At 34.9% G+C, this 23,304-nt stretch overlaps 2 protein-coding genes and 1 long non-coding RNA gene across 5 annotated transcripts in view; 1 reads left to right on the top strand and 2 right to left on the bottom strand.

The window, feature by feature from the left end:
* Nucleotides 1-23,304, top strand: part of LOC132067324 (delta(3,5)-Delta(2,4)-dienoyl-CoA isomerase, peroxisomal) — a 49,915-nt gene that overhangs the window by 6,063 nt on the left and 20,548 nt on the right. The window lies entirely within an intron of this gene.
* Nucleotides 521-987, bottom strand: LOC132066638 (fruit-specific protein-like). The gene is made up of 2 exons (XM_059459903.1): nucleotides 876-987; nucleotides 521-782 (listed from the first exon to the last, which is right to left on the bottom strand). The coding sequence occupies exons 1-2, from the start codon at nucleotides 940-942 to the stop codon at nucleotides 565-567; spliced, it is 285 nt and encodes a 94-aa protein (XP_059315886.1). The 5' UTR covers nucleotides 943-987; the 3' UTR covers nucleotides 521-564.
* Nucleotides 16,797-22,081, bottom strand: LOC132067323 (uncharacterized). 3 transcript variants are annotated; one of them, XR_009417128.1, is made up of 6 exons: nucleotides 21,956-22,081; nucleotides 21,790-21,877; nucleotides 20,856-21,696; nucleotides 18,695-19,484; nucleotides 17,284-17,345; nucleotides 16,797-17,201 (listed from the first exon to the last, which is right to left on the bottom strand). It is a non-coding gene; the product is annotated as an uncharacterized LOC132067323 (long non-coding RNA). The 3 variants fall into 3 exon arrangements; XR_009417127.1 differs by having other exon boundaries at nucleotides 18,780-19,484; XR_009417126.1 differs by having other exon boundaries at nucleotides 16,798-17,201; nucleotides 17,284-19,484.

Raw genomic sequence — 23,304 nt, 5'->3', positions numbered from 1 at the left:
CAAGGGATTTTGTGATATTGAAAATTTGGAGTTATGACTCTTGACACCAGGTTTGTGTTGAAACCCATTTTGAGGTATAAATAAATTTTAAACACAAGTAGAGTTACCATGATTATTTTTTGTCTGTTGCTCATGTTATGAACATTGTGCAATCCTATAAATAAAAAGAGTGGAAAACTAAGAACTAGGGAGTGTTTGATACGGAGGAAAATATTTTTCAGAAAATACTTTTTAATTCCTTCATGTTTTTTCTCCAGAAAAACAAATTTCTTAAAATAAAAAAAATGACTTCACCAGTGAAAAAGTAGAAAAAATAAGTTTTATAAATAGCATTTTAAGATCATTGCTGAAAGTTTTTATTGAAGCTGCAGTAAATTGCTTTTTACAACCAAAAAGAACTGATTTATTATGACATCATCCTTGAGCACAAATGCAAACAAACGACCATGAAACTGTAACTGAAGCACCTAAACTTGAGTTGCTTTCTTTTATGAAGTAAGGATTCAGAACGATAAAAATCACTTAATTATATTCTTAATCTTACAAGTTGACACACAAAATTGGTCAATTAGCGTAGCACCTTTTCACAGACGTATAACCCTTACGACAATTCGTACACTTTCTCCAGCCTATTACATTTTTGCAATCTGCATTAGTTTTGCAACGATCGAAACAACGCACATCTCGGAGTACAGTCTGCTCAATCACTTGTACAGCTTCTTCTAATAAAGGTAGATCTCGCAGAGCCATCACTCGAGTGCTTGAGGACCAAAATGAATCAACTGCATATATAACATTATTAATCAAATTATTAGTATATACAATACAGATAAACAATTATATTTTACAAAAAGAAGTTACTAAGAATTACTTACCAGCAAGTGAAACAAGGAGAATGCAAAAGAAGAAAGAGAGCTTGTTAGCCATGTTAACAGATTGCATTTTCTTGCTTAATGTAAGGTCACATATATATAGGCCTTTCAAATTGTTCAAATGTAAAAATATCTTTCATGAAATTTATATTATCCAATTCACTGCTAGGGTCCCATATCACATGTTCACTCTCTCTCTCTCTCCTGGCTGCTAATAAAAATGCATATGTATTCCCGCGGATCTGAATATTTCACACTGTAGAAATCATCATTACGCTATAATAATAAAAATATTTTTATTGGCAAGTATCTTCTTTCTCGTAGTGACAAATATATTGCACAATATTCTATTGATTATAGCACACTAGTTGCTCAAGTGAAGGACCGACTATAGTATATCAAAAGTTGTCAGCTCCATTAAAGCAGAGCCGCGGTACTCAAAATTGAAAATTTATGGATTTTGGATAACTTGTCTGAATTATTAAATTTATATTTAGTTATTTATGTATATTTAATAATTTTTTTATATAAATATAAAATCTAAATAAAAACTATTGAATTTGTCTGAACTCGTAGCTAATATTCTCCCTCCGCCCAAATCAAAGTTGAAATGGAAGAGCTTCAATCTGGAACTTACGCATGTAGAGTAAGTCATAAAATACATTATTTTAATGGCGGCTTTTCTTTTCATCACAAAGTTCTATTTTTAGTGGCGGCTTTGTTGTGAAGGCACTTTTTCTTCCCCTCCTAATACGGATGCTTTTATTTAATTAAGAAAGAATGGGGTGGATAAACCTAATTAAGAAGATTGAACTCAAGCTTTTATGTGTTCACTATTTAGTATTGTTATCATTAAAAAAAATATTAGTTCAAACGTGTTATTACTACTCTATCTTTTACAATTTTAGTATATTTTATATAAATTTATGATCCGCATAAAAATTAGGTTTAGATGAATCTTGTGGCGTAATACTCCACGTATTTCTATTTTAAATCACCAATCATAGTACCCATTGCATTGTGATTGCCGAATTCATGATGTGAATACTGGTTGTCCTATTTTACGTCTTGCTCTATTGATATTCAGTTGGAAGTACTACAATTCTCCTTGACAATATTTTTCTTCCAATGTGAAAACAAAGCAAAATGGATTCAGCTTTCGCACTCTTTTAAAATGTCTAGCTTCTTCTAATTGATTGGTGTGAACTTGTTTTTTGTAGCCCCAAAACGTCTCATGTTATAATTTTCGAGTGGTGACTATTAGTTATTTAACTGGGCAGATGACGTTGGAGTTATTCTCTTATTTGCCGTTGTTCTCCTTGTTTTAATTATGCAAAGTCAAAATCTTTTCTTTTATTCATCCTTATCTTATGTGAAAGAGATTGCGGAAAGAACTTTCTTCCTCTTTATGTTGAGTTGTGCATTATTCGGCTTGTAAAGAGGTAGAAAAAAGAAGTGATTTTGCACACATGAAAATACATCGATTTGCCATCTTCTCTACGCATGAGATATACGTGAGGTAGAATCCTTCATCCCCCAGAATTAAAAGTCGGTCAAAGCTCATTGCTCAAGATTAAATTAATGACAGCCTTTATTTTCGTTCATTATTAAAAATCAAAAGTTAAATGGCAATCTTTATTTTCCGAATGTTAATAGGCGATTCTGATTTTGACCTTTAGATGTTGTATACCTATATATACAGCTTCAAATGTCTCTTGTCACACACCCTAAACATCCTCTCTTCTTCTTGAAGTTCTTCTTCTACTATTCTACGCACTGTAGGAGGTATCAAAGCTGAGTTTTCAATAAAAAAGACTCAGGCACTTTCACGTTAAAGCAAATACAACCGTTATATCATCATTCCAACTTTATAACATTGGGGCCGTATATAACGACAAGGGTCATCACCAACTAGTCGTTTTATAAACGACACAAAGCTCGGAAAGGTGCAGGAAGAAAAATAAAATACATAGAGAAGACATTTAATGATATGAGATTGGAATATATGGATCAATTTGGCTTAAAGCATTTCCTTTCGTGGTCATAATGAGGTTTTGCGCATAGAGTACACGCTTAGCGCATTACGCATGAGAATAGCAAGTGGAGAAACAACGCTTTCCTCCTCGAAGTTGTACAACCTGCTCAATCACTTGTACTTCTTCTGATAAAGGTAGGTCTCGCAGAGCCATCACTTGAGTGTTTGAGGACCAAAATAAATTAACTGCATAACATAACATAACATAACATAACATAACATGATCAATCAAATTATTACAAATTATATACTAAGTAGAGATATATATAATTACTCCTTCCATTTCAACTTGTGTATTTAATTAGTTTGGTCGGACACAGAGTTTAAAAAAATAAAGATTTTTTTTGAATCATGCAATCTAAAATTAAATATGTGTACAATATATATATAAAATATTTTTAAAAATTAAAATTAAAAACGTAAATTGAAATGAATGGAATGTATTTTATAAAAAGACTGATGGATATAACAGAAGTCACAGATCAGTGAGCGTGATAAGAAGAACACAAAATAAGAACTTGTTGGCCATGTTTACAGAGTTTGAAGAGCTAATTGTGTGAGTTCATTTTCTTGGTTGATGAAAGGCCACACATATGGGGCTTTTAAATTGTTTAAATATAAAAAAAAAAATATTCTTTTAAATCTTTCATATATATCCACTGCTAGTGTCCCATGCACTCTCTCTCTGGCTGCTGCTATATAAACCATCCAAAGGATGGCTCACTTTTATTATTAAGAAATACTTTCTTCGTTCATTTTTATTTGTTCAGTATTTTAAAAATAGATTTTCACTTTTACTTGTCACTTTTATCATATCAAGATAAGATAATTTATTTTTTCTGTTTTACTCATATAGTATTAACTACTCACTTCAAATTATTTTTTAAATTCGATAAAAATATGCATCATTTAATATGAGTATATTGATAAGAAGCCTAATCTAGAAAGAAAATGTAAAAATTATGAGTGGGATTCATGCACTATGTAACAGATGAACGAGAGAATAAGAGAGTGTAGAGAGAGAAAATTTTATTTCTTGATTCTGTGTAAAAAATGAATTGTTACGCAAAATATCTGGGCTGGTCCTTTTATAGTGACCCGACCCAGAGTGTCCAATAATAAAGAATGGGCTCAGCCCGATACAAATAATACATTGTAAAAAAACTGAATCTAGACTATGTAATTCCACATCCATATTGTCCAACACCCCCCTTCAAGTTGGAGGGTGATATAACACCCAACTTGCGAAGATGAATATGATGAACAGCACCGACTAGAGGCTTAGTGAACATGTCGGCCAACTGAGAAGCACTGGAGGTGTGAGCAAGGCTGATTAAGCCATCCAACAGCTTGGTGCGCACGAAATGACAGTCCAGCTCGATGTGCTTAGTGCGCTCATGGAAAACAGGGTTGCGAGCTATATGGATGGCAGACTGATTGTCACACAAAAGTGGAATTGGAAGGGAAACCGAAACACCAAAATCGACAAAGAAATGCCGAGTGAGCCAAGTAAGATCGACGTACTCTTTACTTCATGGATGCGTACTCGGCCTCACCGATTGAAGGAACACCCTGGTACATTTCTTGGACTTCCAGCTAATCATGCTACCACCCAAAGTAATGCAAAACCCAGAAACTGATCGTCTACTGTTAGGACAGGAACCCCAATCACTATCACAATAGGCCTTGATGGACAAATCAGGAGTGTTATTGAAAAAGAGACCAAAATCAGATATCCCTTTCAGGTATCTCAACAAATGTAAGGCTGCCTTCATGTGAGGAATGCAGGGTTGTTGCATGAATTGACTTAAATGTTGCACGGCAAAACACAAAATCGTGGAGTCGGTGTGGTCGTTAGAGAGTTCAACTTGCCAATCAGACATCTGTAATTTTCAGGATTGGGAAGAGGGTCCCCAGAGTTGGCAATGAGTTTCTCATGCAATTCAAGAGGACAAACAACAGAGGAACAGTCCTCAGACTTGAACTGGACTAAAAGGTCATGAACAAACTTCTTCTGATGAAGTAAAACCCCATGTGCAGAGTATAAAACCTCAATGCCTAGAAAATAGTGCAAGAAGCCTAAGTCCTTGATTTTGAACTGATCATGCAAGAAACTCTTTAAATCAGAAATCTCAGCAATGTCAGTGCCAGTGAGGATGATATCATCAACATACACCACCAAAAGAACAAGGGAATCACCAGACCCTTTGGAGAACAAGGAATAGTCATTGAGAGAGGGAGTGTAGCCCCTAGAACAAAGAGCTTCAGATAACTTGGCATACCATTGCCTAGATGCCTGCCTCCACCCATATAAAGACTTGTGGAGCCTACATACCAAAGGAGAGGAGGAAGAGTGGGAAGGAACAGACAAGCCAGGGGGCAGTTTCATAAACACTTCCTCATCCAAGTCCCCATGGAGGAAGGCATTGTTCACATCTAGTTGGAAAAGTGGCCATTGCTGCTTAATGGCAACAGCAATGAGAGTCTTGACAGTAGTCATCTTCACAACAGGTGAAAAAGTTTCATGAAAGTCTATACCTTCTACTTGAGTATCACCTCTAACCACTAACCTAGCCTTGTATCTTTCCAAAGTACCATCAGCCTTATACTTAACTTTATAGACCCACTTACAACCAATGGGTTTTTTGCCCACATGTAACTCAACAATTTCCCAAGTTTTATTAGCATCCAAAGCGACAATTTCGGCCATGGACTTGCCATTCGGACGGTGACGCCGAGAGTAGGTATGAGGCTCAAATGCAGGAAGCTGACTACAAGTAGAAGTAAGGCTAGAAGTAATAGAGCTGGAGCTCACTGAGGAAGAAAAGCAGTCATATTGGGCCAGTAGTTAAGGTGGTTTGTGAGTTAGAAGATTTTCTCAAAGGAATGGAGGGAGGTAGGTCAGTGGGTGGAGCAGGAGGTGGAGAGGCTACAGGTGAGTGGATTATAGGGAAATCAGGTTGCACAGGGGAAACAGCCTGCATATGAGAATCAGAGGAGTCATGAGGAAGGAAAAGAGTAGAACCGGGCGAGGAGGAGTTGGAGAGGTTGAAAAGGAGGAGGAGGGATGAGCGGGCAGAATAGGATCATCAAAGTAGGATGAAGGTGAGAAGGGAGCAGTGGAGGGGACAGTTGGAAAACCCTTTGCAAAAGGGAAGACATGTTCATGGAATGTAACATCCCGAGATACAAAACATGACTTGGACAGCATATTGAACAGTTTATAACCTTTCTTTCCAAAAGGATAGCCCAAAAATATACATGGGATAGCCTTGGGCTGAAACTTGTCTCTGTGAACTTTAGGAACTGTAGAGTAACACAGACAGCCAAAGGATCTAAGATGAGAATAGGTAGGGGGTTGTTGATGAAGAACCTCATAAGGACTTTTATTGTGTAAAATGGGAGTTGGAAATCTATTAATGAGATAGGTAGCAGTAAGAATGCAATCACCCCAAAACTGAATAGGGAGATGAGATTGGTATAGAAGGGCCCTGTAGGGTTTCTAAAAGGTATCTATGTTTTCTTTCTACCACCCCATTCTGCTGTGGGGTATGAGGGCAGGAAGTTTGATGGACAATGCCTTTTCGTAAAAAATAAAGATCCAACGTTGTGTGAACCTGGCTAGAGCATTATCACTCCTAACAGCTTTGACTTTAAGATCAACCTGGGTTTCTGTCATGGCAATGAAGGACTTAAGAAGGTTAAAGGCATTGCTCTTTGCTCCCATGAGGTGAGTCCAAGTAGCCCTAGAGAAATCATCAACAATGGTCAAAAAATACTTTGAGCCATCATAAGTAGGAGAACCATATGGGCCCCATGTGTCTATGTGGATTAATTCAAAGGGTGGAGTGGTCTTAATAGAGCTATCACCAAAAGGAAGCCTAGTTTGTCTTGCTAGAGGGCAAACAGGGCAAATAAAAGACTGCCTAGAAGAAAGAGTAGAATGATGCACTAAAGCAGGAATAGACTTCATCTTAGTAAAGGGAATATGGCCAAGTCTATAGTGCCAAACCACATCCATTTTATTAATAGCAGAATTGCATTCATGAGAGATATTTACAGGTGTGGAAAGATCTGTAAAAGGAAAATCAGAAATTGAAACAGTAGGGGAAGTAGAATTGCATGAGGAAACTGGGGATGTGGAAGGCTGCAACAGCTTGTATAAGCCCTTATCCAGCTTACCAAGAACCAGAGGCATCCTCAGAGAAGGGCCCTGTATAAAACATAAATTCTTGGTAAAAAGGACAAAGCCATCAAGATTGTCCAACAATTTATGCACAGAAATGAGATTATGTTGAAAAGTAGGTATATAAAGGACATGATGAAGGATTAAGTTGGGTAGAAATTGTAAAGAGCCCACACTGGTGACCTTAACCTTGTATCCATTTGGCAAGGAAACAAGACAAGGAACAGGTAAGGGATGTAAGTCAAAGAGTAGATCTCTATGGGAAGTCATGTGGTCAGAAGCTCCAGAGTCTATAATCCAGACAAAACTATCTATTTGAGAAAGCATGCAAGATTTGAGCAATGAATGGTCTGATGTTATCTTACCAGCAAAGTGAGCAGATGCTGATGTAGTAGTACTATCATTGTTAAGTTAAGCATACTGCAGTAACGTCAACAGCTGAGAGTGTTGATTTTTGCTCAAGCTAGGGATTACAGATGGGCCTAAGTCAAAAGGAATAGCAGAAGTTTCAACTGCTGCATGAGCATGAGCAGCAGCAGGTTTCTTAGGTCCATTTCTGTTGGATTGGCCGCACCATTATTCTTTGTAAACTTGTAATCTTGGGGTAACCATGTAATCTATAGCATTTGTCTATGTTGTGGTTGGTCTTTTTACAATACTTGCAAAATAGAATAGTACCCTTTGGAGTGTCAAAACAACCTTGGTGGGATAAGACTTGTCTAGATGGACCAACGTTGAAGGAGGCAGTGGATGAAAATTGAGAGGATGAAGAGACTTGTCTCGTGTTTTTCATCGTAAAAGAAGGATGCAAACCAGACTCGGCGTACGGGAAAGGTTTGATCATGAGGATGTTGCTTCTAGTCTGAACATATGTGTCATTAAGACCCATGAGGAACTAGGAGACTCTCTGCACATCCTCATCTTTGTGATAGTCTGACCTAGCACTACATGTACAAGAAGTGGCCCTGCTAATGGACAGTGCAGCAATCTCATCCCAGAGTTGCTTAATCTTGGTGAAATATGATGCAATGTCTAGAGGGCCTTGAGAAATATGGGCTAAGTCTTTTTTGAGCTCAAAAACCCTAGCAGCATCTGCCTTACCATATCTATCCTCTAATTCATCCCAAATGTCCTTAGCCAATTCTGAATACTCAACACTACGTGCGATGTCCTTGGTGAGAGAATTTGTCAACACGAAAATGACAAGATCATTACACTTTGCCATTTCAGTTAAAGGAGAACCATCTGGAGGTCGTTGAGATGTACCATCAATTAAATCTAGTTTGTTCCTAACTGATAAGGCAACCAAGATATTTCTTCTCCAACTTCCATATCCCGTACCATCAAATGGCACAGGAACTAGAGAAGCTTCAAGCACATCTGATGGATGGACATAGAGGTGGTGACATGGATGTGTGTAATTGTCACGACCCAACCCCGCTGGCCGCGACCGGTGTCCTAACCGGACACCCACACGTACCTACATTAGATCCGGCATACCAAATAAATAATTCCGTTTAGACATACATAAATTCATACGTATATAAAATACATCGCACTAAAAATATACATACATACTTAAACCCGTACATAAGTCGTTAGGGCTATCATAGTAGTTATAATTACTCAAATCGCGTACTCGTACTTACTTACCGTAACGTTGACAACCCACAACCCACAAACATGTCTACTGTGCCTCTAACATACATAATGGGGACCGTAATTTACGGGACGGCCCCGCCGTACCCCAAATAAGCATATGTACAGAATATATGATAGCAAAAGTATATACCAAAAGTATAAGCTCCGGATCAAGGGGAGCGACTCCAAACAGCAGAACGGATATCCTACACTGGCGGCGTATCACGCGGTGCGTCTGTACCTGCGGCACGTAGCCCCCCGAGGAATGTGGGGTCAGAAGAAAAAAATGTACCGAGTATGTAAAGCGGAAAAGTAACAAGTATAATCATAATCAAGGACAGGAGTACAGAAATAAAACAGACGGAGCTATAGTTAGAATCCGAAATACAAAAGGTAATACCTTGTTCGAGACCTCAGAAAACATAATGCCAAAGGATAAGCGATGCATATCAGATCATATTATGTCATGTGAACATGTATCGTGTCCCGGCCCTCTGATAAGGGACTCGGTAAGTGAAATCATGCATAACAAAATCATATATCATATGTGCAGATGACGTGTCCCGCCGGCCCTTTAATTTTGAATATGGAATCATACATGTCAAAATCATATATCATGTATACATAACGTGTCCCGCCCTCTACTACGGGTCTCGTGAATGATAATCATGTGTGCCGGCCACTATCCCCGTATCATCATATCATAATCATATACGGATAACGTGTCCCGGCCCGCAAGCACGAGGGACTCGGTGAATAATGCAGAGAAGTGCGCACGAGAACATGTCCCGGCCCGGCTCGGTGAAGAGACATACCGTAACTTGCACGAACCGTAATAATGCAAAACATATGCACATAAGTCCAGACCCAATAGACAACCATACAATAAGTCATAATACGTACCTTTCGGATGTTGTGACAGATCATGTCAAAGCAGAATTTTGAGATTATTCGTACGTAGCAAATATATCACAGGCTCACGGAATGAGTCGAATGATCGTTCTTTAACAAACGGAACAATTTATATGACGATCACTTCAAAGAAGTTCCGACGACAATCATAATATATACGTAGGCCCTTTTTGGGGATGGCACGATTACTTACATCGAATCATGTTTCTAGGATCATAACACATATCAAAATATATTATAGACTCACCACATTTATCATTCGACAACGGTACATTGATCAAAAGATTCCTTTAAGCATTATATAGAAATAAATAAATTAAAAACCATAGTAAGAGGTCTCGAAGTCTGTGGGCCCACCTCGGGTAAATCGAGGTGGTGAACTCAAACTATGGATCATAAACCTTATGGAATCATTCATGAGAGTTTTGGGACAATCCGAGTCCATTTATGAAGATTACATACATATAAGTCACTTTGATGACAATTTGTAAAGAAACTAATTCAATCGCGCTGAAGGAAATGGGGCCAATTTCAACCTCGGGTTTCAAGGGACAGAGTCATATCTAAGGCTCGCGTCCGAGCCTAATACGTTTAGAACATGCCAAGGGATGAAAGGGAAGACTTTACATACCTTACGGACGTTTTATGCTCGCTTAAGCTCAAGTCCCGTTTCACCCGTAAATCTGCAAATGGTCACATTTACCAATTGTGAATTATTGATTCTAAGAATTTAACTCAAAAGCATATTGGTCTACCGGAATTCCGGCAGCACCTCCCCTGTACATATAGCATCCCCGAGACGTAGCTCGGCTCAATATATCAACAACAACAGCAACAACCCAACGACATCATCAACAACAACAACAACAATCGAATTAAAACGCATTCTAACATGAATAGTACTACTTTATTCATAATGTCATAACTTCCATTCTAACTTCACACTTTCAATCCAACATCGACGTTTTCATATTTATCTTCTAATTCAAGGCCATTCAAATACGATTCGGACACATTTCTCATTATCCTACAAGGTATACCAAATTTCCATCGAACCATAATCCATCTCCAAATTTCTACAAATGCGTGAGTAAACTACCAAACTACATTATTTTCCTTCCAAACTCATTAACAATAACCATAATTCACATTTGAACTTACTTCCATACTTATATAAAAATCATATAAAATTTACATAATTTCTCATAATTACATATACCCATCTCAATGCTCGTTCAAATCATCAAACCTGCACTTGCGTCACAAAGGTCACAACGACGCAACTAACGAACTAAATAGAATGCAATCCATCTCCTTCACACTACACAGCATCCCACGGCCATGCACCTCACTCACACACATACGGTCACACTTCAACATTCACAACTTCAACCAAAGTCATCAAACTTCCATTTTCGATATAGAATGCACAACAACTACAACTAGAATATAACATAAAAATCAACTAGTCTTGCCTACACAACACATGCATACACACGGCCAAATCATGAAATTTTCATATTTTTATGAATTCTATCCATTTCTCCATGCTACAACACAAACAAATCTTCCATAATATATAAAGAACATGCAATCCTTACCTTCTCTTCCAACCTTCACTCGCCACAAACGTCGCTTTCTCGCTAAACTAATTATATCACGTTGACGAGCGTCTTGCACTTACTAGGAATTCAAGAAGAACAAGATTTATGGATCAAAGTTGATGACTTAGGAATTTCTTCTTCTTTTTTTTTTTTCCTCCTTGTTGTTCGGCCGAATGGCCTTCAAATTGTTGGTCTTTCTCTTGTTTGTTTTTCTTGAAGTTTCTTGAAGATTAATCTCCCCTTATATTAGTTGGTCACATGATTAATCACATGACCAACTAATATTGTGGGCTTGGCCGGCCACCCCATGAAAATTGGGCCTCATCTTCTCTTAATTTTTTGTTGAGCCCAATTCCTTAAGGATCATATTTTGCAATTCCCGAAACAAATTTCCAAAATTTCAATTTTGCCCTTAGGCCTTCTCCATTGTTTCCGCATTCAAGCCTCCATAACCGGCGTACACATACTAAGAAAAATCCAAACTTGACCTTATTCCTTGCAAGTCAAGGTTACTTCCAAATTTTTCAATTACGCAAAGAGTCTGACATATAACGTATAATCATCCTCGTGAAAAGCAAACAGACGGATGTTAACAGCAGTGTGTAGTAAAAGCATTAGTCACAGGGTCATTCGGTGTTCGGATTACATCAGGCATATTTCACAATCTAGAACTACACTAGTTTAACAACAACAACAGAGCACAATATAGAACTACACTGGTTCAACAACAACAACAACTCAACAACAACAGCAGCTACACTAGTTAACAACAACAACAGGATTGCAAGTAATACCCACTGCCTTCGCAATCGCAACAACAACAATGACAGGCAATGCAAGTAAACGAACAAAATAATCGGGAATAGAGAAGAAATACCCTTTTCCTTCGCAACCAGAAGGAACAACAGCCTTCAATCAAGGCAGCAAACCCTAGATTCGTGAAAATTTTCCCAAATTTTGTTCGAAAACACTGGATTCTTGTAAAAGACCTAGTGTAATGAACTACTATACTGTAAATCAACCATCAACACAGCTCGAATTCATCAATTTCTTAAAGAAGCAGCGGAAATGAACAAAATATATTGAAATCGAAAATTGTTTTCAATCAAAGAAAAAAAATCAAAATCACCTAGATCTAGGCTTTGATACCATGATAAGAAGCCTAATCTAGAAAGAAAATGTAAAAATTATGAGTGGGATTCATGCACTATGTAACAGATGAACGAGAGAATAAGAGAGTGTAGAGAGAGAAAATTTTATATCTTGATTCTGTGTAAGAAATGAATTGTTATGAAAAATATCTGGGCTGGTCCTTTTATAGTGACCCGACCCAGAGTGTCCAATAATAAAGAATGGGCTCAGCCCGATACAAATAATACATTGTAAAAAAATCGAATCTAGACTATGTAATTCCACATCCATATTGTCCAACATATATTAGTAAATTATGTACTTCATTTATTATTTCTTAAATAAAATGAAAAGTTCAAAGTGAACGGAGGGATAAAGAATTAATGTTTGATTCAAAAGTATAGCACAATATTCTATTGATTAGTGTCATAAAATACGTTACTTTATTGGCGGCTTTATTTTTTCATCGCTGGGTTTTATTTTAATTGCGGCTTTACTTATGAGGAGGCACGTCCAAAGAAGAATTAATTTTAAATGTTATAAGTAAAACTAGATGGCCAATGCCCGTGCTACGCACGGGCTCAACACTTTGGATTATAGTGTATCTATGTATATGCAGTTGTGTTTGATAATAAACATACATAAGTTTGTACTGTTTTTATGACTATATATATATATATATATATATATACACACACACATACTATGTTCAAAACACGATTAATATAACATTGTAGTTTGTGCTCCGTATCTAAAACTTTATTATATTCGTGTTTGCTACGAAAATTTATTAATACTTTTCAAAATAGAGGACCTGTTTAAAAGAAAACTATTTTCCTCTCTTTGAGATAAAACAATAGCAATATTTAACTATACCGCTGATACTTTCAATTTTAATTCGATTAATTTAAAGGTGTAAAATACTTTTTATTTTTTATCAAATTTTGATTTGGATAATTCTAATTTAAATTATTAAATTAATTTTACATGTTTAAAACGAAACAAAATAGAAATTGATTTTCTATTTAAACGAAGAAATGCTATTTTTAAAATTTTGGTAAATATTCTCGGTTTAACTCATTTTACTTGTCACGTTATCTTTTCCATGGTTTTTTTAAGGAAACGTGAATTAGAATTAGAATTTGACTAATTTACCTTATTCATTATTTGATCTCCATTTGATATTAATCTCTTTTGACATTTATTAGAGTAAGAATAAAAATGAAAAAGTAATTAAATCCTATCTTATTTTAAAATATAAATATTTTAAGTATATTTATTTTAGTAAACATAACAAATAAATGACATGGGGGATTAGCAAATACAGCAATTAAATATCTAGATTAGATCTCAGGCTAATATAAGAAGAGAAAGAAAATTGTAAGTATTTGCCTACTTAACCTTTTGAAGAAAAGCAATAATATGGGGTTCATGTTTTTTGTCCGGCAATAATTTCATTTCCCACTAATGGGTTAATACGCGTGTGTGCAATGAATCCACTATTATTGACTTGATAAGGATACTTTTAGGAATTACATGAATATTGTTTGATTTTTTAAATATGGGGCAAACGTTTTTTTCTTTTTTTTTTTTGACATCGCTTTTTTTTTAATAGGCCCACTTTTTTTTTATGAGTTTGAAGAGGGTGGGCCCACTTTTTTCCTTTTTTTCTTAATATTGCTTGGCCTTTTTTAGTATGGGGTCCACCTTTTTTTTTTTTTAAGAGTGACGGACGAGGAAGCATGGGTAAACCGATGCTTCTATATAGTAAAAAAATAGAAATATCATAAAATATTTTTATCCACTTTTTAGAAGAGTTGGTAATATAAAGTATAAAATGTCATTTTTTTGCCCTTAAATAAAAAGTGGGTGGGACCACAAAGGATTTTTTTTGCCTTTAAATAAAAAAGTGGGACCAAAGGACGGAGACGATCTTGCTTATAAACGGGCTCTTCTATATAGTAGTAAAGTAATACACACACACACACACATATATTATGTTTAAAACACGATTAATATAGCATTGTAGTTTGTGCATCATATCCAAAACTTTATTATATTAGTGTTTGCTACGAATACAAAGTTGACAAAAATTTATTTATACTTTCTAAAAAGAGAAGACTTATTTAAAAGGAAATCGTTTTCTCTTTGAGATAAAACAATAAGAATATTTAAGCATCGATCATACTTTGAATTTTAATTGATTAATTTAAAGTAAAATTCTATTGTTAATGTATATAGATTGGGCCTAAATAAAACCTATTATTTTTTATCAAATTTTGATTTGAATAATTCTAATTCAAATTATTATATTAATTTTACATGTTTAAAATGAAACAAAGTAGAAATTTAATTTTCTATTTAAATGAAGAATTACTATTTTTTAATTTTTGGTAAATATTTTTTGTTTAACTCATTTTACTTGTCATGTTGTCTTTTGCACGTTTTTTAAGAAAACGTCAATTAGAATTAGAATTTCAATTTACCTTATTAATTATTTGATCTCCATTTAATATTATTTTTTCTTTTATGACATTAATCTCTTTTTACATTTATTAGAGTAAGAAAAAATGAAAAAGTAATTAAATTCTATCTTATTTTAATATATAAATATTTTAAGATACGTTGTTGTCGTACAATAATTTCATTTGCTCCCACTAAGGCGTTAGAGTGGCATATTTGTGTTTGCTTTCACTAATCCAAAACTAAGGCGTTAGAGTGGCATATGTGTGTTTGCTTTCCCTACACTACAAGAAATATGATATTTAGCTACGAAAATACTAGCTACGACCTTAAAAACTCGTCACTAAATGTTCACTTTTCGTGACAAAAGTTCCATTTCGTCCTTAAATACATGTGGACATATTTTTAGTGACGAAACACAAAGATTCGTAGCAAAGTTTTGTCCCCTAAAGTTTCCCTCCAAAAAAAAGCGTTGGCGCCATTTATTGAGTACTATTAGCCACGAATTTAAAGTTATTAGTGACACATTATTTTGTCATTAATGATGTACCAAATTTGTGACAAACTAATTTTCGTCCTAAAATAAGTTAAATTTTTTAGACAAAAAACTTTTGTCGCAAAAACTATGTTGATACATTAGTGACAAATTAAAATATGTAGTTAACCATTGTAAACTTTAGCCACATAATTTTATAATTAATTGTGACTTTAATTTTTGTCACTAATAGTTCAAACAATTAGTGACAATTGTATTATTTGTCTCCGTTCAACTTACAATTTAGTCACAATGCAATTTTGTCACAAAAAATATAAATTTGAAATGGCTACGACTCAAATTTCGTAGTTGACTAGTGCAATTATTGGCTACAAAAAAAATTGTAGTTATAAAGAAAAAGATTCAGACACATCTCGATCTAAACAAAATAAAAATTAGAGTTTTATCCGTCAATAGATATACCCCAAGCATAATTTTCTTTGAAATACTAGACCATACTACTGACAAGCGACATAACCATATTACATAATAAAAGAGATAAAATGCCTATACACATATTTTTAACTAATATACCACTAAAATTTGGAGACGAAAACTTTTGTCGCAAAAACTTTGTTGATACATTAGCGACAAATTAGAATTTGTAGTTAATCATTCCAAACTTTAGCTACAGAATTTTATATTTAATTGTGCCTTTAATTTTTGTCACTAATAGTTAGAACAATTAGTAACAATTGTGTTATTTATCTCTACTCAACCTACAGTTTAGTCACAACGAAATTGTCACAAAAAAATATAATTTTCAAATGGTGACAACTTAAATTTCGTAGTTGAATAGTGCAATTTCGGTTCTATTTTCTTCATCTTTTCGCGTCTTCAATCTACGGATAACTGAAAGAAAAACTATGAGGCCAGCTAAAAGAAACTTTCTGCACTTTTATTAATCAAATAAATGGAAGGCCAACATGTTATACTAAGTCTTGACCACTATGCTTAACAAATATTTTAGAATGAATGGATAAATTTATACTACTGTTTGAACTGGATTCAGAAAGGTAACAAAGATGGTGAGAACGTAGACCAAGAAATGCAGTTTAACCTTTCACATAATTTAGTCATTTTGCATTTTGTGGACATTCTTTGCTTGTCAATTTTAGTTAACTCGTTCCAGCAATATAATAATTATTATAACAAGAAGAGGAATCTAAAAGAAGTCTTCTCAACACCTTCAGACCTTCCCAACATCACAAGAAATAGAGGCAACGCTGTAACCCAGAATATGCCATTAATGCACCAATCATCGAGAAAATTGTCTCATGTTTGGTCAATCAAAATGTTTTGAAAAACATTTTCTCTAAGAAGACAAGTTTCTTAAAAATTAGGAAATGTTTTAGAAAATATTTTGCATAAAAAAGGTTTCCTTTGTACTGAATACACCCATCATCTTATCTTCTGCTTTATTTTTATGGATCGTCAAATGATAGGTCGAGAAAAGCAACACCCAGATGCAGAATATTAAGTGAAAAACTATACAAGATTTTAAAATTTTAACTTAAATTATACAAGTTATAATTACATGATAAACAAAACTGTAAATTGTTCCATTTCTGAACATCGACGATCCACCCGACTAATCCGAACGCGCCGGAAGGCCCGCTAGGAGGGGGTGGGTGAGTGCTTCCGACCGAGATGATCCTCATTTCCGAAACTAGAACTCGAGACCTCTGGTTCAAGGTGAAAGGATCCTTAACAACCCACAACATCCTTCGGCGGTAATAAACAGTTAAATCATCAAAAGCGCTAAGCGACTCTTCCAATTCCTTCTCATCATCGCAGTTGTATCCCAGCAAATAGGCTCGAGCTGAAGCAGTATAAGGGAAAAAAGGTGAGTAAAAGGAGTTGAGTGATTAATAAACCAGAAGACAAAATTACAACTAACATACCAAAACGACCCAAGCCCATGAATGGTTCTGCTTCGTCTTGTCTTACAAGCTTCTTGTTGGTCCTGTATTTCCACAAACAAAAGAAAATTAGCTATAAGTTCAATATAGCGATTTATATATTATAGAAACAGGTATTTAAAACATTATACTACTTTGATATCTTTAAAGTAATGCTACAGGGAAGCAAAATATAGCATAAGTAGTGAGATGCTACAACTCTCCCAACTCCCAAGGATGTTTTTCTAGGCTCATCATACAAGCATCAGGTGCAAACCAATCCTCACAAGCATATATTTTGACCTGAAACATGTTGTAAGATGTACTAGATCCTCAAATATTAAAACAAGCTATGTGAACAATAAGAGTTTCCTGCACGGATGGAGATATTACTCCCACAGAAGCTAGGATCTAAAGCATAAAAACTACTAGCAAAACACAATCCAAGAAGCAGTAGACTAATTGTTTATGCCTTCCTCTATTCCTGTTGTCTTACTCAGATTATATTAAGTGGAAAAGGTATACCACACATTTACATTATTACATATAGACACGATTTTCACTTTAGAATTGTAATACTTTTCTTTTAAAGGATAGCACACACTGTCACCTATAATGACCATCTTTGTCAGAATGGGAAATTAAAATTAGTAGCATCTAAAAAGGACCTTCAGAAACAAGTGAATTTTGGCACATCACTATTCATTGTCTACTTATTTTCAGAAAATAGAATTTCTAAAGTTGGCGCACATAAACTTTTCATGTGCCCTTAACCGTGCACATTTTTCCGGAAACAATGAATTCCAGATTCGCCGTAAGCTACATGCAGGTGCTTACCACAGTGATTGACCATTCAGTTTACTGACAGAATTCATTGATCATACAATAAAATGAAGATCATGTTTATCAAAGGCTCAACTCAAGAAAACAAATAAAACAATGCAATTCAGCAATTCAAAATTCATGGCTATAGATTAGCATACTGCTCCGTGTAACACTTTTCCTCTCCCCAATTTTCATTTCCTTATAAATTGGTCAAATCTTAACAGAACACTTTAAAGCCAACCGGCACTACCCAAAACGCACTTCTACGCATCTCCTAATTTCACCTGGTTACCTAGACTTCATTGGCGAATGAAATCGTCTTTCAGACAATATATCGAACTGGTTATGTGCATAACTTTAACCAAGTTTTTTGTGACAACGGGATAATAGAGTTACCCTCCCAAAAAGTGGTAATTATAGTTCAACAATCATATATTCATCACGATCAAACAACAGCACCAGATTCTCACGATTTGTTATCTAAATTCCACACAAAGAAACCACAGGTATAGAAATGATGAAAACAAAATTCTGCCAGCAAAGAGAAAGCAAGGGAGAGGGAGATAAAGAGAAGAGAAGAGGAGCATACCTCGTGGTCGTGAAAGGTGTAGGGGAGTCGGGGAACTGGGAGTTACAGTGAAATAAATAGGAGAGGTGAATGGTCTAACACTTACCTGGACCCAAAATAAGGCAAACCATCTGAACCACAAAACACTTTGGGACTTCTTTGTGCCTGCACTCCATGTAACTGGCAGAGAACTTTGCACTGTTTTAAGCAAGAAAACTTTTGCACTATTTTAACCAAGAAAAGTTTTGCACTATTTTAACCAACTTCAACCCCTTAAACCTGTCCAATTAATTCCAAATAACATGAAACTTGGTATATTAGTAAAAAATAATATAATAAACTATTCTAAAAAAGAAAATTCCAAAAAACGACTAAGAATTTTGAAATCGATAGGTTGCCTCCCACCAAGTGCCACATTTAACATCGTGGCACGACGTGATTCAACTTTATCACATTTCTCGCCACTTTGAGCATAAGAAATGGCTCCCCAAATTCATTTCAAATCTAAAAAGGCATATTAACCTATATATCTCACAATCAAACCTAAAAAAGGAATATTAACTATAAGAAATATCAACATATTTTAACAACACAAAAAATATCATCATAAAGTACGATCATCAGCCTTACAAACTAAATTTAAACCCAATATTCACTCTAGCCATTCTAACATCCATTCTAACCACACAATCACATTTTCATATATTTAATCCAAATTCAACGAACTTTAATAGTTGTCACTAGGATTACTACCACCGGATGATCTTCTTGTGTCCATGGGTGATGTAGGTTCACCATCTACATCACTTGGCTGCAAAAAGAAAAGAATCAATAAGATCTTTGAATAAAAACCTGATTTTTACCAACTCCTAAGCTTTATTCTCTAGTCAAAATATTTAAATCCAACTCCTACGTTTCAGGAACAATATAAGTTATATTCAGAAATCCTCCTCCTAATTCACTGAGAGGAAGCAACATACAGGATCATGTCACCACCACTGGCTGAGGACACATAAGGGATGTTATACCTGGAAAATTTTAGCCAACTCTATTACCTTATGAAAATAGTTAATGCCACAACTGAGGATACTTGCATGAAACTAAAATGCTAAAGGGAAGAAACTGAGAAATGACACTAAATTGAAGGTAAGATACAACTCCATTGCACTTTTAATGCGGCAAAAGTCAGAGTAGAGGGCTGGAGCAGAGAGGTAATCTAATCTTTTACAAGCAAATAAGCAGAATGGAAAAACACAACAATACAAAATCTGGCACCTGAGAGATTCCAAATAGCTAAAATCATAACTTCAATGAGAAATTGAGAATCAAAATGATATATATGAAGGAGTGTATTCACGCAAGATTCTGGTGATTACATTCACATAACAGTGTCAATTATAAGGCACAACACTATCCAGATATATAAAGTAGGAAAATAAGGTAGTTAAAGAAAATGAACATTTTGTGTACATAACTTATTGTGAAAGTCTGCATATAAATTATGATAATTTTTTTTTCAAATAACTTATTATGAAAGACTGCAAGTAACTAGCTCTTTTCCAACCAAAAGAAAATGAAAAGAACATATTGTGCACAAAAAACGATAGAGGGCGATATAGATTGATAGATGGCACTGATCTTATAAATTATTTCTTTGGTAAGAATTTTCAAAAGAAAGACACTCTTACCTTCATATTTCAAGTCATTTATTATATGATTCATTTACGAAACGATAAAAAGAGACGTTACAAAGGAAATTCAAAATAGTAACTTTGGGAATATAGAGTTATTTACTCCGAAGTAGCAAATAGTATATTTAAACGATAACACATAGTCAAGAGTGCCATCTTGGTGATGCACCTTCAAATTCTCCAAGTTAGAAATTAGGGACCCTCCTAACAACATAGCAACCAGAAGCTCATTTTATCAGCCAAAAATTTCTTTCACTACTCTGGTTCTTCTTCTGCTCGATATTTTTTTTTTTTTTTTTTTTTTTTGGGATAAAAAAAGTGCAGTCATAGCGAATAAATCCATATAAGGTCGCTACTTTTACAGTTTTCAAACACAAGAATATATACAAAATTCAATCAGACAAAATCTGCAAATAACTTATGAAAGTCATCCCCCTGAAATCCGCTAAACAAGATACAAAACTCAGAAGAACTATTAACAGGTGACTGACCTTACTATTATGAGATTACATCACAAGCCAATGTCGTCGCCATCACCTGTGCTATCAGCTTCATCATCATTAGTACTATTATTACCTTCATTCTCCTCATTATCACTTATGTACTCTACCATAGTCTCATCCTCTTGGTCAGAATCTTCTTCGATATAATCAACTTCAACTTCTGGTTCTGTTTGAGCCTCCAATTCAATTACATTTGTATCCAGGGTAATCGGTTCAACATCATCTCTATGTAGTTTACTCAACATATCCACCGTATCATTGACAATCGAATTACTTTCAAGTGACATGTCTTGATACACATCATTATTTGTAATATGCGACTCATCACTTTCGTCTCCGAATTTTCCTTCTCGGGACATCATATAAGTGTCTATCTTGAAATTTGAGCACAATTCGCCAATTTTCCCCCAATTTTGGGTCATCAATGTAAAATACTTGTTTTGCTTGAGTAGCTAGTACGAAAGAATCATGTTCATACCAAAATCTTTTAACACATATGCTCGTAAAATGTTTATCTTTTTGCATCCCTGTTTTCTTGCGAAGATCAAACCACGTGCATTTAAATAGAAAAACTCGATTCTCATCAACATACTCTAACTCAATGATGTCGGTTATAATACCATAAAAATCAATCAACTCATTTTCATGATAGCTCGCAACAACTATACCACAATTCGACTTTTACGTAATTCATCGCGTCGTTGAATAAGATACCTAACACCATTTATAACACGGCAAGTATGTTTTCTTCCACGCACATCGATTCCATTGCCAAAGGATATAATTTCTTGATAGACATTGACTTGTCCTTATTATATAATTTCAAAATCTATGATTAAAAAAATATAGCGTTCAATTAGTAAAGAAGAAAAAGATTAAAATTTAAACACAACAACATGATTATTATCTTAAAATCACTTACTTTCCTTTTAAACCATAAAGGAAATTGTTCTCTGTGTTTCTCTTCTATATTCCCAACATCTTGTTTCACCAACTCTTCTTTATGCTCTCTGCATGTAAAAAAAAATTATTTAGAAATAGTATTACAAAAATAAATATATCAATATATAAATAGAAAAATTACTCACTGAAGAAAAGATTCTGCTTCTTCGCAATTATTCAACACATACCACCGAGCCATATCAAGATCTTTCCTTGGTATGGCATCATAATCTCCATCTCCAAATGGTCTAGCACTCTTTGAAAATATGTCTCAGAATAATTTGAAGTTCATCTTTCTTGCTAGATCCATCATCATTTCGATCTTCACGATTAAATCTAGTTTCGATGCCGGTAAGATACATAGAGCAAAATGTCAAACATTCATCAATAATATAGCCTTCCATCAATAGAACATGACTCTAGGTCGTGCCTTGTTTCGCACATAACTCTTAAGCTTGCACAAGAACCTCTCAATTTTGTACATCCAACGATATTGTCAAACTTGGTCCCCCATACATAGCCTCTCGTGGTAAATGCACAGCCAAATGTACCATAACATCGAAAAAAGCAGGTGGAAAGATCATCTCAAGCTTACATAATATAACAATTATATCCCTTTCAAGTTGTTCTAAGTCATCTCGTCTCAATGTCTTACAACATAATCGTTGGAAGAAATCGCCTAACTCAATCAATGATGAAGAGACATTTTTATTTTCAGAAACGATGCGACATAAACAAGGCCAATCGAAGTAAGCTTAAAACTAATCATTTCATGGGGTCAAAAGCGTTTGTACCGGCTCGTCTTTGAACTTGTAAGTTATACCATTTTTGTTCTTTTTTACTAACAATATTTTAGTTCTACTTCATATTAATATTTTATTTTATAGGCTGAAAATGGAGTAGAGCACGATAGAATCGAGTTCTACAAGAGTACTCATTACTCGGCGAAAAAGGATGGTCATCTCTAGAGGTGAGACAAACTATGTAAGAAAATTATTATTTTAATACCATATCCATTGCATTTGTCCGGGTAAATATTCTTCAGAAGTTGTGTCTTCCTTCTTTTTGTCTTAGAAATCGAGATTAGCCTTGAATAATTCATAATAAATTTTTTCTTGTGATTGAACTTTAAAATAATGAAAATTCTACTTTACAACGAAACAACTACTCAAGTCAATTCCGAGCGAGTTTGGTGAATTCCATTCTACCAAGGAATATTGATTTTGATAGTGTTCCCGGAAAAGCGATTTCAATCTAGATGTTGTGTTCGTGAAAAAATTTGTGTGTTGTCTTGCAATTTGGTAGCGTGATTTTCTTTGCAATATAGTTGTATTTCTTTGCTAGATTATAATTTAATATTACTATTCTTATGCGAGAACACCATGAAAGATTTGAAAGATATATATACTTCGGGAGAGCGGGAGAGCCTTGCATGACTATTGATCAAATTATGGATCTTTGTACTTGGTACAAAATCGGGGTACATAAAAGGTCT

Source organism: Lycium ferocissimum, chromosome 8, assembly GCF_029784015.1.
Source record: "Lycium ferocissimum isolate CSIRO_LF1 chromosome 8, AGI_CSIRO_Lferr_CH_V1, whole genome shotgun sequence".
In the NCBI taxonomy this organism is placed as follows: domain Eukaryota; kingdom Viridiplantae; phylum Streptophyta; class Magnoliopsida; order Solanales; family Solanaceae; genus Lycium; species Lycium ferocissimum.
Note: the sequence above shows the minus strand (reverse complement) of the source record. Positions and strands in the feature narration are given on the sequence as shown.

Bases quoted from the DNA above. Each gene is read 5' to 3' on its own strand.
- LOC132066638 (XM_059459903.1), bottom strand. From the start codon at position 942: ATGCAATCTGTTAACATGGCTAACAAGCTCTCTTTCTTCTTTTGCATT. The intron at 783-875 runs GTAAGTAATTCT...TTATATATGCAG, and splicing joins TCTCCTTGTTTCACTTGCTG to TTGATTCATTTTGGTCCTCA.